The following is a 14,826-nucleotide window of genomic DNA, read 5'->3' as shown; positions in this document are numbered from 1 at the left end:
TCCAGATGCCCGCCTCACCTTCCTCCTTACTCCTCACAGCCCCGGGCACTGGTGCCAGGTCTTTCCACCGACGGGACCACGCGCCGGGGGGCGGGGCCCAAAGTTCTTTATCTGAGCTGATTGGCGCGGCCCCAGTTCTGGACGCGTTTCTAAGTCCCAGTGACTCCTCCCCTTTGGAGTTGGGGGGGAGCGTGCGGGGAAACAAATAAAACGGCGGGAGGCGGCGGGTGGTGACCAGATGGGAACTTGAGTCTCCAGCCCCTCGCGGCTCCTCACTTACTGCCGCCCTCCTCCACTCGGAAGCACCCCAGAATCTCAGCCCAGGCCGGGTGCACGAGTCAGGCCACCTGCCCTCCTTGCCTAGACGCGCACCGCCCCCTCCTCGGTCCCAGGTTCTGCTTTCCTCTGCCTTCGTCCCTCAAGCCAGCCCCAGCGCTTGCGGGCAGGGTGGGCATCAAGATGAAGGCGGCCCGCTTCGTGATGCGCAGCGCCGGCTCGCTGAGCAGCGCCGGCCTGGTGCCCCGCGAGGTCGAGCATTTTTCACGCTACAGCCCGTCCCCGCTGTCCATAAAGCAGCTCCTGGACTTTGGTGAGCTGGGAAGTAGGGCCGGGTGGGGGCGCTGGGGTTGGGGAGCTTCCTTAACTTTCAGCCTTTGTGCAGGGAGGGCAGAGCTCCTTGCTTAAAGTAACTGGAGTCTGCTCTCCTGCTGAACCTTGGAGCCTCGACGCCAGTGCTCCTTGCCCTTTCCTAGATCTGCCTTATTTCTGACAGTTTGTGCCTACAGGTCAAGGCCACTTGCTGACCCGCTGATGCTGGATGGTTTGAGCTCATCTTTCCGTCCAAAGCTTCCAGTCAAAATACTTACTGCTTTCTGTCACTACTTAACGATGATTTAAAAAACTTTAAAACCCTCCTTCACAGCATAATACTTTTGGGGGAGGATTCCTAATATTACAAAGTAGCCTCAAATTAATTCAGATTTTATCCCTTAGCCACCTTCATCTCTCTGCATTGCTAACAGTTTTGTCTCTTTATCATAATGGTTTTCCATATATTTGCATTACTGCCAAAACGGTTTATAGACTTTCTGCAGTGATCTTACAAGGAAAATTTCAAGGATTTAGTTGTGGTATTATTTATCACTAATGTGGAAACATCAGCACTCCTACCCACCCTTTTATCCCTCTACTCCAATTTCATATCTAGAACTTTCTGAACGATGTTGTCAGGTTGACATTGTGATGTTGACTGGGCTATGGGATATTTTGACTCCGTGGAAGTGAATCCTCTTCCAAAAAAAGAAAACAACAATTCTCATATTGGTCATTTTTAAAAAAAAGAAAGTAAAGAAAAAGACAATGAAGGAGATACTTCTTTTTACTATAAATAGTAACCCAACTGAGGGTGAAACTATGATTTTATGATATGTGTGTGTGTTCAATATTGGTTAGTTAATACTATTCAAATGTATCATTTAGAGCTACTTTTTCCCCAAAGCTAAATAAAAGTTATTTATTACAGGTTCAGAAAATGCGTGTGAAAGAACTTCTTTTGCATTTTTGAGACAAGAATTGCCTGTGAGGCTAGCCAATATCCTGAAGGAAATTGATATCCTCCCTGATCGATTAGTCAATACTTCTTCAGTGCGATTAGTTAAAAGCTGGTAAGTGGTGAATCATTCTGAAACAGTCTCTATTTTTAAGACTAGTATCTGAGTATGAATTCTTATAATATGTTAGCATCATAATTGGAAAACAGGTGGCCTGAACAGTAAATATTTTTGAAAGATGTAAAGATGTTTTTAGTTATTTAGGGTAAATTATCATAAGGACAGTTATAAAGCTACAGACATCTTGCCCTGAAAAAGTACATACTTTCACAATATAATTGTATTTTAAATAATAAAAGAATTTGACATTGCACACGGAATGCTATCCTAGAAATAGACAGAAGGACTACTATTTAGAGGATCTGATCTTTGTTACTTAGAAACCAATTAACAGCAGGCTTTGGGTTCAGATCCTGCCTTTGCCTCTTCCTAGTTCTGGAATTCTTGGCAAGTATCTTAAATTCTCTATGCCTCAATTCCCCCGTCTGTTACTGAGGAAAATAAAGTATATGCTTCAAAGGGTTATGTGAGTGAAGTTACATGAGCTAATCCATAATAAAAGTACTTGAAACAGTACCTGGCACACAGCCAGCACTTAATAACTGTCAGTTATTATCATCTCATTTTACAGATAAGGATACTGAGGCTTGGAGAGGGTAGATCACCCAAAGGAACAGATTTTCAGAGAATAGGACCGGGGTATGCACTGAGGCAGACATACACCAGAGCCTCACCCTAATCCACTGACTACACAGCTTTTTGTTTATTGATTTAAGAAATATATACATATTAAAAATACTGTAAATATATATTATATAATTACATATATTATAAATATAAATATACAATATATATTATAGTTATATAAATATTATATATTACAAATACAAATTATAAATATATATTATTAAACATTTACAATCTGAAACACATATTAAACAATTATAATCTGAAACACATCATCCATAGTATTTTTTTTTTAAGATTTTATTTATTTATTTGAGAGAGAGAGAATGAGAGACAGAGAGCATGAGAAGGAGGAAGGTCAGAGGGAGAAGCAGACTCCCTGCTGAGCAGGGAGCCTGATGTGGGACTCGATCCCGGGACTCCAGGATCATGACCTGAGCCGAAGGCAGTCGCTTAACCAACTGAGCCACCCAGGTGCCCCATCATCCATAGTATTTACTGCCGCTTTCATGACTTCTACTCACCTATGAATGAATATAGTAGGAAAAAATAGGAAGCCTTCCTTAAAAAGTTATTTATAAATGCTATAAAAAAAGAAAACATTTGCCAGATAAAACAAAAAACTGACTACTGATCTGGAATGATTAAAGAAATACAAATTTTAAGTTAGAAAGTTGAGGGTTAAAGTTGTAGCTTTGTTGTTTTTTTGTGTTTTTTTTTTGTTTTTTTTTTTTAGATATAGTGTTTTCCAGGTGTCTTGAAGGAAAGTTTTAACTTTAAACATATACTTTCTCTTTTGCAGTCATTTTGAAATGATTTAGCCACTTGTATCTGACTATTCAACTTTAAAACTTAAAGCACACCTGTCACTTTATAGGTATATCCAGAGCCTGATGGATTTGGTGGAATTCCATGAGAAAAGCCCAGAGGACCAGAAAGCATTATCAGAGTAAGTTCTATGTATTAGAATACGTTTCTAATGGGAGGGCACGTACTGCATGGAGCACTGGGTGTTACACAAAAACAATGAATCGTGGATCACCACATCAAAAACTAATGATGTATTGTATACTGATTAGCATAACCTAGTAAAATAAAATTAAAAAAAAAAAAAAAGAATACATTTCTAAAACTTTGATTGTTTCCAGACATACTTCGAAGATTTCTTTTAGACATAAATTAAAGGAGCTACAACTTTGAATAAAAAATAACCTCCCCCTTACAAATGACAAGTTTTGACTTGTTGGTTTTTTAAAAGTGATAAGGAATGATGGCATTGAAAATGAGGCTGAGTACGAACAAGTGCAGGGAACTGTTTATTTTTAAGGAAATCTATTTTTTACTATAAATTTAGTCTGATGATTAGATTCACAGATGGATTTACTATTACATAATATTAATATATGTCATTGTCACTGGCGATTGAACATTTTCTTTCAGAGTAACTGTAGTTTCTGCCTGTAAGACTAGGAAAGAAGAATCTTTTTATAAATCCAAGAAGAAATCTTGAAGGTTTTTTCCAAAATGGCACTCTAGAATTCTCTTTAATATTAATTATTTTTTAATTATTATTTTTTAAAGAGAAGGCTTAATGAATTCCCAGAATGAATTCACCAGTTAGAAAGCTGGTATTTTTACATTAAGCTAGAAGGAAAAAAAAAATCTGTTTGTGATACCATCCCCTCTATTGTAGTTGAAGAATCTGTAAGTGAGAACCTTAATAAAGCTTCATCCAAACATTTTATCATTTGATTTCTTTAGATGGTTACTTAAAATAAACTTTAGCCTTCTTTGAAGTAATCTAAGGGATACAAGTGAATGAAACTTACTTGAACTTTCAGTAACTGTAAATGTGTTTTGGCTTAGTTTTATAGATACTCTCATCAAAGTTCGAAATAGACACCACAATGTAGTTCCGACCATGGCACAAGGAGTCATAGAATATAAAGATGGTTGTACAGTTGACCCAGTCACCAATCAAAATCTTCAGTATTTCTTGGATCGATTTTACATGAACCGCATTTCTACCCGGATGCTGATGAACCAGCATAGTAAGTTAGCTCATCATGGTCCTGATATACTGAGAAGGGTGTAGAATATAAGCCGTACCCCACCCAGATGTTTCATTCTTCAGGGGCTCAATTAAAACTACGATTGAACATTTTCTTTCAGAGCAACTGATAGTTTCTGCCTGTAGGACTAGGAAAGAAGAATTTTAATCATGATTATCCAGATTTTTATAACAACATCTTTTGTTTTTATTTTTCAACAGTTCTTATATTTAGTGACTCACAGACAGGAGACCCAACTCACATCGGAAGCATTGATCCAAACTGTGATGTGGCAGCCGTGGTCCAAGGTAATTTCTAGATTTCTGCATTTCCCTTATTGAAAATATACACTATATGATTGACTTATCTATAGTTGAGGTGACTTTGTGAATAAATTTATATTCAGAATGTTCTATTTATATTTTTATAAATACTATCACGAAGGTTCTTTGCTTTTGAGTCAGGGGTTTAATAAAATCATTAATTAAATTATAAAAATCCAAACAGTAATGGCTAATGTGCCATATTCTTATGTATTGTGTTCAGTCTCTGAAGTGTGCATATTACTATTGCCACAGCTATAACTTCAACACTGTCTTAATTCTTCCATAAAACATTAAAGAGGTATTTTTTTCATATATACAAACCTGTACTTTAATGAATATTCTAGAGTAAGGGTAGTACACACACTGAAGATCACATGAAAATTTTACTTGGCATAAATTCATTTCATCATTTTGAAAAAAACCTTCTATTTCAGATGCCTTTGAGTGTTCAAAGATGCTTTGCGACCAGTATTATTTAACATCTCCAGAATTAAAGCTCACACAAGTGAATGGTAAGCTACAAATAAAACATATCTTAATCTACAGGAAATTCACTGTTCTCCCAGTTTGATTACTTCTTATAAATACAAAGCAACTTCTGTGTTCTTTTTCTCCCTTCTGAACTTGTCTAGAATTTGTACACTTTTTTATTGAAGCCAAAGTTCTCTTCATCTCAATTGGAAAGTTCCAACTGAGCATATTCAGTCACTAATGATGATTCATAAAGAAGAATGGTTTGAGCAAGTAATTTAAGATTTAGAGTAGCAACCTAGTTCCAGTCTTAGATCAAAGAAAGATAGCTTATTGCAGAATATGGGGCAGGGAAGCCAGAAGTAAGAGGAACCACTTGGTAGCAGGAATATCCTCCTGGAGAAGTTACTCATAAGACCTGGAAACAAAAACACTTTAAATTGTACTGTAAAAAATAAGCCAGTCGTGGAACAAATACTGTGTGATTCCACTCATCTGAAGTATGTAAAATAGTTAAATTCAAAGAGGCAGAAAGTAGAACGGTGGTTGCCAGAGGCTGGGAGCTGGGGTACATGGGGAGTTGCTACTTAATGGATATAAAATTTCAGTTATGCAAGATGAATAAATTCTAGAAATCTGCTGTACAACATCATGCCTACAGTTAACAATACTATATTGTACACTTAGATATTTAAGAAGGTAGATCTCATGTTAAATGTTCTTTTAAAAATGTTTTTAAATTACAAAAAAAAAAAAGTTTTAATTGCACTGTAAGTAGACACCACTGTTTTGGATGCAGAGCATACCTCAGTGGCTTCAGCTCCAGGGTGCCTGAAAAGAGAGGGTCTTCCCACATTGAAATGATATTATGATGAATGCAAGGCACTGTTTTTATCTTATCCCATAGTGTTTCTCAGAGCAGAACAGTTAAAATTAAGTTGCTCAAATTAAAAGTACCCTAACTCATGGACTGGGGATATGTACATGTAATCGATTGCTAATTTAAAAATAGGAATACAAATAAAGATTGAAAAATATCTCTAAGCATTAACAGCATTGTTGCATAATATGTGTAGCTAAACTGCTTGAACTGTTTGATAAAATAAAGAGGGAATTGTGCCAGACCTTCTGTTTTCTGATTCAAACTTTGCCAAGGCCTGGGACACCAAAGAATAATACTTTTATTTTTCTTCTCAAACAGTATTATGAGGTTTTTGTTTCTCTGTTTTCTTTCGCCTCTCAGTGAAATGTAAGCATATTTAGCCTGTAAGATTTAATGTTTGGCTGATAAAAATCAAGAATAATCAAATGTGTTATTTCCCCATAAAATATGAAAATTATAGCTAACGTTAATTTCAGTATTATACTATGGATACATGAATTTTTTTCTTTCTTAAAATGTATGATTTTAACTCTGAAATAGCCCACATAACCTAATTTATAGCAACCTTGTCATGCACTTCATCTGACCTTATACATTTGTAGAGAAATGCAAAAATTAATCATAGAGCACAAGGCAGCAGCTGTAATAGTATTTTGAAAATAAGCCAGTTGTGTTTACTGTTTAAGAGGGAAGGTTCTAGGGTAGAATTTCAGAGTAAAGGAAGATGGGGAGTATTCTAATCTTGGGAATAAGGAGTCTCTGTTAATCAAATAGATACGGAAGTTTGTTTTAATGAAATACTTGTTTACCAGTTCTAAATGAGTTTAATTTTTTCCTAGGAAAATCGCCAGGCCAACCAATTCACATTGTGTATGTACCTTCTCACCTTCATCATATGCTCTTTGAACTATTCAAGGTATGACACTTCAAAAATAATTGCAATTTTGTTTTGTTTTTAATTCACAGGTTACCTTTTTATTTCCTTTATCGCTTCCCACTAAGTGGGAGCCTCGCTATCTTCTCCCAAACATGCTTCAGGGCTCCTAACAGAAAAAAGCTACAGTTAGCGTTGGAAAGGGCACATGCGGTTCATGAGAGCATCCACACATATTGGAGAACGCGCAATATGATTCACGATGCCTTCGTGCTCCCTGTTCTTATTATTTTTTCAGGTGTCCAACAAAGCACTAGTCATTCATGCATTTGTTAAGGAAGGTCAGGGGGTGAATGCTACAGTAAATGGGGCCTTGTTACCTCCACCCCAGCAGGATGGTCTAGCTCCGAATCCAGACGTTCAGGTCCAGAGCTACTGCAGGTAGCAGGCAGGGTTCCAACCTGAGTCTAGAATATACTCAGAAGGCAGTCAGTTCCCTCCATGACCAACTTTAATGTGCATGTGAGTCATCTGGGATTTTGTTAAAATTCTGGTTCAGTGGGACTAGGGTGGGGTTTAGAATTCATAATAAGCTGGCAGGTGCTGCTGCTGGTCCACACTCCAACACTTTCCATAGCAAGACTCTAGGACAGTGCTTCTTAAACTTTAGTATGCATTGGAATCACCTGGAGGGCTTCTTAAAACATAGGTTCTTAGGCTCTGGCCCAGAGATTTTGATTCTGTACGTCTGAGAATTTGCATTTCTAACAAGCTCACCAAGGATGTGAATGTTACTGGTCTGGCGTAGCCAGGTACCAAGAATCAAATCCTGCCCCAGGTTCTAAGACCAAACCAAAACTGTACTTTTACCAAAAAAGAAAAAAACACCTGAAGCTTTGTGATGCTTTCCAAGAGTCTCCGGGACTCCTGGAGGAGGAAGCCTAAAAAACCTGAAATTTGCCACTAATTCCGATTTAGCTTTTCTCAGAACTTACTGTTTCCTACCTTATTCTAATGTTAGTACAATGAGGTATTGATTGTACTACAGACATCTGATCTATTTTCTTTTACTTCAGCTGATGATTAGAACTTAGTATCATATAGAAACCAGAAAGCAGATAATGTACCACAAGAAGATTAGAGAGGAAAACGGGCGACATAAACCAAAACTTTTATCTGTATGAGATTCATCCAGTTGTCTGCAAACTTGTTTGAGTTTCTTCTCTGTAAAAGGACAAAAGATACTTTTTTCGTTGATTTCATTCATTTTTAAATTGAATGATCCAACTCCTAGAGTTTTTTTGCCATCACTGGTAAAAGTTAAAATGATAATCAAATGCAAATTGAAATTTAATTTAGAATTATTTACTATCCTTTTAAATAGTAACAACCTTTCCCAGCAACTTTTATAAAAGCCAATAAATTGGTTCAATGATTCACTGTTCATTTGTTATGTAATAGTCTTTGGTGCTTGGATGTAAAATGTAATGGAAAGACAGAAAAGAGAGAGCCAGGAAATGGACTATACAAACCAATTTCTACATTTAAATTAAGCTTACAAATAAGAACTTGACAGCTAGCAGAATTGTTTTTCCATTAGACATTACTCCCAGGAGCTATATTACATGGTAAATGAATATTTTTCATTATACATCCTGCATGACACATTCATAAATGGCTATTTACAGAGCTATTTTACTACTAACTTAAAAAAAATAGGAACTTTGAATTACCCTCTGTGCTGCTTTTATTTTAAACATAAAAAACGGTTATTTATTGTTTCTCATTCTTCTGCCATTGAATTCTGTATGGTTTTGATTTCTTTAGAATGCGATGAGAGCAACAGTTGAACACCAGGAAAACTGGCCTTCCCTTACACCAATTGAAGTGATTGTTGTCTTGGGAAAAGAAGATCTTACAATTAAGGTAACCATTCTCTGTTGTTCTTTTGAGTCTCTCTTGAGAGAACTAAAAAAGTGTCAGTAATCATAAAGTGCTCTGCTTTGAGCCGCAGATCAAGGTCATGTACACCGGGTGACTTTTAAATAAAGGGAAAACATTTTTAGATCGATAAATGCACCTTGTTTTTAATGCATAGCTTTGGTTTGTTTGTTTATTTAAGATTTCGGACAGAGGAGGTGGCGTTCCCCTGAGGATCATTGACCGCCTCTTTAGTTACACATACTCCACTGCACCAACGCCCGTGATGGATAATCCCCGGAATGCTCCTTTGGTAAGACCAATTAAAGGCTAAGTTCATCCCAGCCACCTAGTTCTGAATGTAAAGCAAGGATTACAAGGAAGTATTTAGGCAAATTAGTCAATTTAGTTAAATTGGGCGTGGGGGATAGGAGAAAGCATGAGAAAGTAAGCTGAAGACGGTGAAACAATTCACGAGAGGTCTCGGCTTGGAAGCAGAAAATACTTATCTGGGTTCTAGAACATCAGTAGCAGGGGGGATAATAACTCCTTCCTATGTTTTGTATTTCAATGAGCATGTCCATTGCTTTGCCAATAACTGATCTTTTCCCTCTAGGCTGGTTTTGGTTACGGCTTGCCAATTTCTCGTCTCTATGCCAAGTACTTTCAGGGAGATCTGAATCTCTACTCTATGTCAGGATATGGAACAGAGGCCATCATCTATTTAAAGGTATCCTTTCAATTCAGTAGAAACAATCGTATTTCTATTTTTTTTAAGATTTTATTTGTGTATTTGAGAGCGAGAAAGAGAGAGTGAGTGCAAGCGGGGGAAGGGATAGAAAGAGAGGGAAAGAATCTCAAGTGGACTCCCCACTGAGTGTGGAGCCCGACTCGGGGCTCGATCTCATGAGCCTGAGATCATGACCTGAACTGAAATCGAGAGTCAGACGCCCAACCAACTGAGCCACCCAGGCGCCCCGAAACAGTATTTCTGAAAGCAATGCTGTTTTTATGGCCCCGAGTTCCGTGGTCCCCCGTGAATACCCCAAACTGAGTTAATGCAAATAACCACCATAAGTCATTGTATTTTCTGTTTGGTATGTGTAGTTGTACTATATAATATTTAATATGGTAACTTACCAGTTAGAAGTGGGGCCAAGCTACCTGCTTCAAGTGAAGCTAAATTGTTTCTCAAGATGCATATTAGTTTCCAAGTGAGGAGATCCTCATGTGAATTTTTTAAACCAACACCTTTTGGCATCTGTGAGAATAGCTGTACCTTGGTTTTACTTAAACTCATGGGAAATACATGCTAATAATGTTCCAGCCTAGAAAACAGCGGATACCAAGATACTCAAGACCTTAAGCTGACCTTATTAGAAATCCAGGGAAGGAAAAGCTAACTGCTCACAAGCAGTCAGTGGGATGCCTGGCATTTCCTGATTAAACTTTAAAACTTGAAACATGTTTTTTCTATTTCTGATAAAGCCTCAATTTATTTGTTAAGGTCACTGTCCTGATTCGTTAATTGTTTTCCAGCTGTTTTGGCTGAAAATGTAGTTACAGATATTAGTAACTAAAACATTATTTTTGTAGGCTCCCATTTTGTGCAAGGGAATTATTTGCCGAGAGGCTTTTGACTATCTGAAGATAGTTAATGTATTCATTTCTTAAATGAACAAAAGTCTTCCAAGTACTGGGAAAGATTAAGAGATGATAGATGTATAGTATCAGATTTTAATAAATTAATAGTATCAGATTAGGACTCTTTATCACAGAGGCAAAGGTTTTTGTAAAGAAAGAATAGCTTTGCTATTCAGTTCTGTCACATCAGCAATATCTGAACAAGGGACAGGTGTAAATATTGAAGACAAATTCTGTTCCCCAATTTATAATTGTATATATGCTATTTTAGCCCCTAGAGGGTAGAAATAATATTTGTTTTTTACTTTACTTTTATACACTGCCTAGCATACTATGGGCTATGGTGTGCTCTTATTAACTGAATCAATTAAAGGAACATATTTGAATGTTTGAATACTTACGTCTGGATTTATTTTGAATAATCACTTCATGTACAAATCATGCCATGAATACTTTGAGTTGATTTTTCTTCCCCCCTCTTCATGCAGGCTTTATCGTCAGAGTCTGTAGAAAAACTCCCAGTCTTTAACAAATCAGCCTTCAAACATTATCAGATGAGCATCGAGGCTGACGACTGGTGTATCCCCAGCAAGGAACCAAAGAACCTGGCGAAGGGGAAAGTGGCTCTGTGAAGAGGGACACTCGGGACACTTTACGGGATCAAAGTGGGTCTATGCCAGTGCTGCTTCCTGCATGGTTGAGTGTGAACTCTTGTTTCCTCAAAAACAAACAAAAGCAACAAAAACTCCTTGATTGGAACAGCGGTGCAAAGAGGAACGAAGCCCATTTCTCTGACCCAGGAAAGTGTAGTGTAGGCATTATTCTTTAACTTAGCATAACGTACGAGCTTGTATTAAATCCAGGAAAAGCCTCAGTTTGCCATGTCTGTATCAACAAGGATGGGAATGTGAGCAAAGTGAAGATATAAGCTAGCACTTGCAAAGACTGATATTTTAGGCCTGCTGTTGATGGCATAAGATACTGGTATTTATTGCATCTCAAGTGTCCATATGCCAATATCTCCCTGCCATCAAAGGGGTGGGGCTTAGCTTATGCTATGTCATTAGAAATGTATGTAAAGGTACATTTCCTATATTTCTGTGTGCTCTAGGGAGGAAAACTGGTGACTAAATAACATTTACTTTGTATGTTATTTGAATGAGGAGGAATGAATCAAAACAACTTTTATTCAAAGTTGCAGCCAAGGCATTGGGCCAGTGGAGAAACTCAGAACAAAGCTTCTCCTGATGAATACTGTATCTCCATTATGCTGCTCTCCTGTTCACACTTCTTGTCATAAGTGAACACTTATTGCCAGGTGCCTGCCTAGTCTTGGGTGAGTTTTAAAATAGGCACTGAATTCAGGATGTTGGCGGTTGGAGGGGGAGAAGAATTGCCAAAGTGATAGCCAAAACTATCTCTCCCCTTGCTTTTTTTATGAATGAGATGGTAGATTGGAAAAACCAATGTTAGGGAAAGAAATCATGCATTCAGAAGCTAAATCAGTAGGAGGGGCTGTTCTCTCCCCTGCAATGGTGGTTATCCAATGATGGCATCCCCTTTCTAGGCTTAAAAAGATCCATTTTTGATATATGTGTAATTATATTCTCTACACTCCTGCATTAACATTAAAAATGATTCCTAATTATCAAATGGCTCGAGAACATTAGAATTTAAAGACTTCTTGGGACATTTTTAACAAATAGCCTGGGAGTAAGAGGTTTTCATGCCAGGAGGCTTTCATTTGAATCATTGAGACTGAGGGCTGATAAATGAAAGTTGTAATGCATATGGAACTTTTGGGGACTTCAAGTATAATAGGCAGGTTGACAGGCCTGTCTAGTACATAACTCTCAGAGAAGGAAGGGAGGAAGGAAGGAAGGGAGGGAGGAAGAGACGAAGGGAGGGAGGAAAGGAGGAAGGAAGGAAGCGGGGAAGGAAGGAAACAGAGAGTAGGCATCTTGCTTTTTCCCCTACAAATTATTTCAAGAAATGATCTATATTTTCATAGATAAATTACTGGCAAGAGGATGAATTGATGTCTTTCAGAACAGAATGGCTTCTTTAAATGGTTCTCTCACTTTTGCGAGATAATGGGCTTTTATGAGATAATAAACTCATCCATGTCAAATTGATGTGTCAACCAGGATATAAAAAAAAGCTAGAATTTTCTGCGTTGTAAAAGAATCAGTACTGTTTGTATATGTTGAATTTAACATTCGTGTTTAATTTTGTTGTGGCCTAGAATTGTGGTGCTTCTCTGGTCATGGCCATAGAGGCCTCAACTGATTTGTTGTGGATGTCAGACTCTATCATGAGAAGTCCTAGAGAGTGGCTTTTCTTGATGGTGGGACTCTGGCTCATGCATTTATCGATTACACAAAACTATTTGCAATAGGTTATTTGACTTTTTAGTTTTCACTGAACTTAAACATTTTGCATGTAAATACTTGTATTTACCAAAGATTTAAAGCAGTTGATTCAGTAATTAACCCCAACACTGTGAACTATCTTTAAAATACTAGAGAAGAAATGTTAATATCACAATAACATAAACTGTGCAAATTGAGTTCTATAAAATAGAAATAGTCTACACTGGTATTTGTGAAATCTATGGAAAAACTTTAGGATTCTAGCAGATGGTTACTGAATGTTCAGGACCACTTAAGTTATTGATGTATAAATTGTGTTTTTTTCTCTATGTACAGAGAGATGTAATCATTTTTATAATAAATATTTTTATTATAACAGTAAACATAGTCTTTTGAAATTCATTTCTCAAATAGATGGCAAAGTACTAAGAAAAATTTGAGGTAAAGATTTTCTTCACTTTACATTCAAATTGGGTATAGCCTTTTAAAAGTATTGAGAGCAACTTAAAATTTTGATTTTTAGATAAAAGGTAAGTACTTTATAGAAGTCCAGAAATTTCTGATTGTCCTTTGCTTTCTCGTGTAGGCTCCAGTAGCACAGAGTGTGTTTATCTACATGAATTTATTGCATATATTCAATAATCATTTTTGCGATGTATATATTCTGTACTTTTTTTTGGGTAAACTTAAAGTTTCACTTGGTGACTGTATTTACATAATAAATACAGTAGAGTACCAAAATAACTACCTAGATAATTTAGGTTCCCAAACAACTTCTGGATTAAATATCTGAATAATAATAAGGTAGAGAGAAGATAGAAATTACTAAATTAATCTTCACACTGTCTTTCTTAACTAATTTAATCCTACTTTATGTTACTTTAGATAACACCCATTGCCTACCTTCCTAACGCCCATATTGGCAAAGTTTTATAAATAAAAAAGACAAAGAGGGAGGGGGAAAAGAGGAAAGAAAAAAAAAGAGAGAAAGGAAGGAAAGAAAGAGAAGATGGAAGGAAAGAGGGGCGCCTGGGTGGCTCAGTCGTTAAGCCTCTGCCTTCAGCTCAGGTCATGATCCCAGCGTCCTGGGATTGAGCCCCGCATCGGGTTCCCTGCTCAGCGGGAAGACTGCAGCTCCCCCTGCTTGTGCTCTCTCTCTCTGACAAATAAATAAAATCTTAAAAAAAAAAAAAGAAGAAGAAGAAGAAGGAAAGAAAGAGAAAAGAAAATTAGTGGAATGGATTTGTCATAACTAAATTCTAAAATCTTGTGAGAATAAGCATATTTGAATCAGAAATACAATCAACCTAAGGCATTAGACCTAAAGAACATAGAGTAAAGCACTTTATCAATGACACTCTACTTGGCTACCTTAGTTTCTTCTGTCAGAGAAGTACGGCACCTTGTATCTAAAGAAAGCACGTGCGCACATGCACACTGCATGACTTTACGTGCCACAATTCTCCATGTATGCACACACACACATCTTTTTAACTCAAGTCAAAGGATACTAATTTTCGAGTTAAACAAAGTTGGCTGAATTTTCATCAAACCCATCTTTATACCATTTCTCCCAAATTTCAAATTTGCCTACAAATGGCAAAAGCATTTAATCTTAACTACAATGACATGTGCAGAGAGGGAGAAAGATCTTTTGAGAGCTAGTAGCTTGGGCATTGACCTTGATAATTTCTTCATTCTTGGCTGTACTTCCGTAGTGCACTTACCCTTAGCTGTGTACCAACACGGCAAATGTACCTGAACTCTGCAGATCACTTTGATCTGGCCTGGTGAGAGTTGAGGGACTATCATAATTTCACGGGAGCTTAGGTAAGAATTCCCTAAGCCCCTTGCCATGCACACTGAAAGCAGTGGGGTTTTTATTTCCATCAATGTTTTGTCCATATATCTCTCTTTTTGATTTTTCACTTTTTATCTTAAATCGCAGTTACTTAGGCAGTCCATAAGCATTCACCGAACAAATAGAT

At 37.3% G+C, this 14,826-nt stretch overlaps 1 protein-coding gene across 1 annotated transcript; it reads left to right on the top strand.

The window, feature by feature from the left end:
* The first annotated feature begins 218 nt into the window (after positions 1-218).
* Positions 219-13,221, top strand: PDK4 (pyruvate dehydrogenase kinase 4). Its single transcript, XM_035020601.1, has 11 exons — positions 219-589; positions 1,523-1,664; positions 3,175-3,246; positions 4,164-4,348; positions 4,570-4,656; positions 5,109-5,186; positions 6,868-6,944; positions 8,730-8,828; positions 9,025-9,135; positions 9,439-9,552; positions 10,955-13,221. Exons 1-11 carry the CDS (start codon positions 460-462, stop codon positions 11,096-11,098), a joined length of 1,239 nt encoding a protein of 412 aa, XP_034876492.1. The 5' UTR covers positions 219-459; the 3' UTR covers positions 11,099-13,221.
* The last annotated feature ends 1,605 nt before the right edge of the window (positions 13,222-14,826 follow it).

The sequence above is a fragment of the Mirounga leonina genome, unplaced genomic scaffold, assembly GCF_011800145.1.
Source record: "Mirounga leonina isolate KUSES-001 unplaced genomic scaffold, KU_Mleo_1.0 Mir_174, whole genome shotgun sequence".
Lineage (NCBI taxonomy): Eukaryota > Metazoa > Chordata > Mammalia > Carnivora > Phocidae > Mirounga > Mirounga leonina.
Note: the sequence above shows the minus strand (reverse complement) of the source record. Positions and strands in the feature narration are given on the sequence as shown.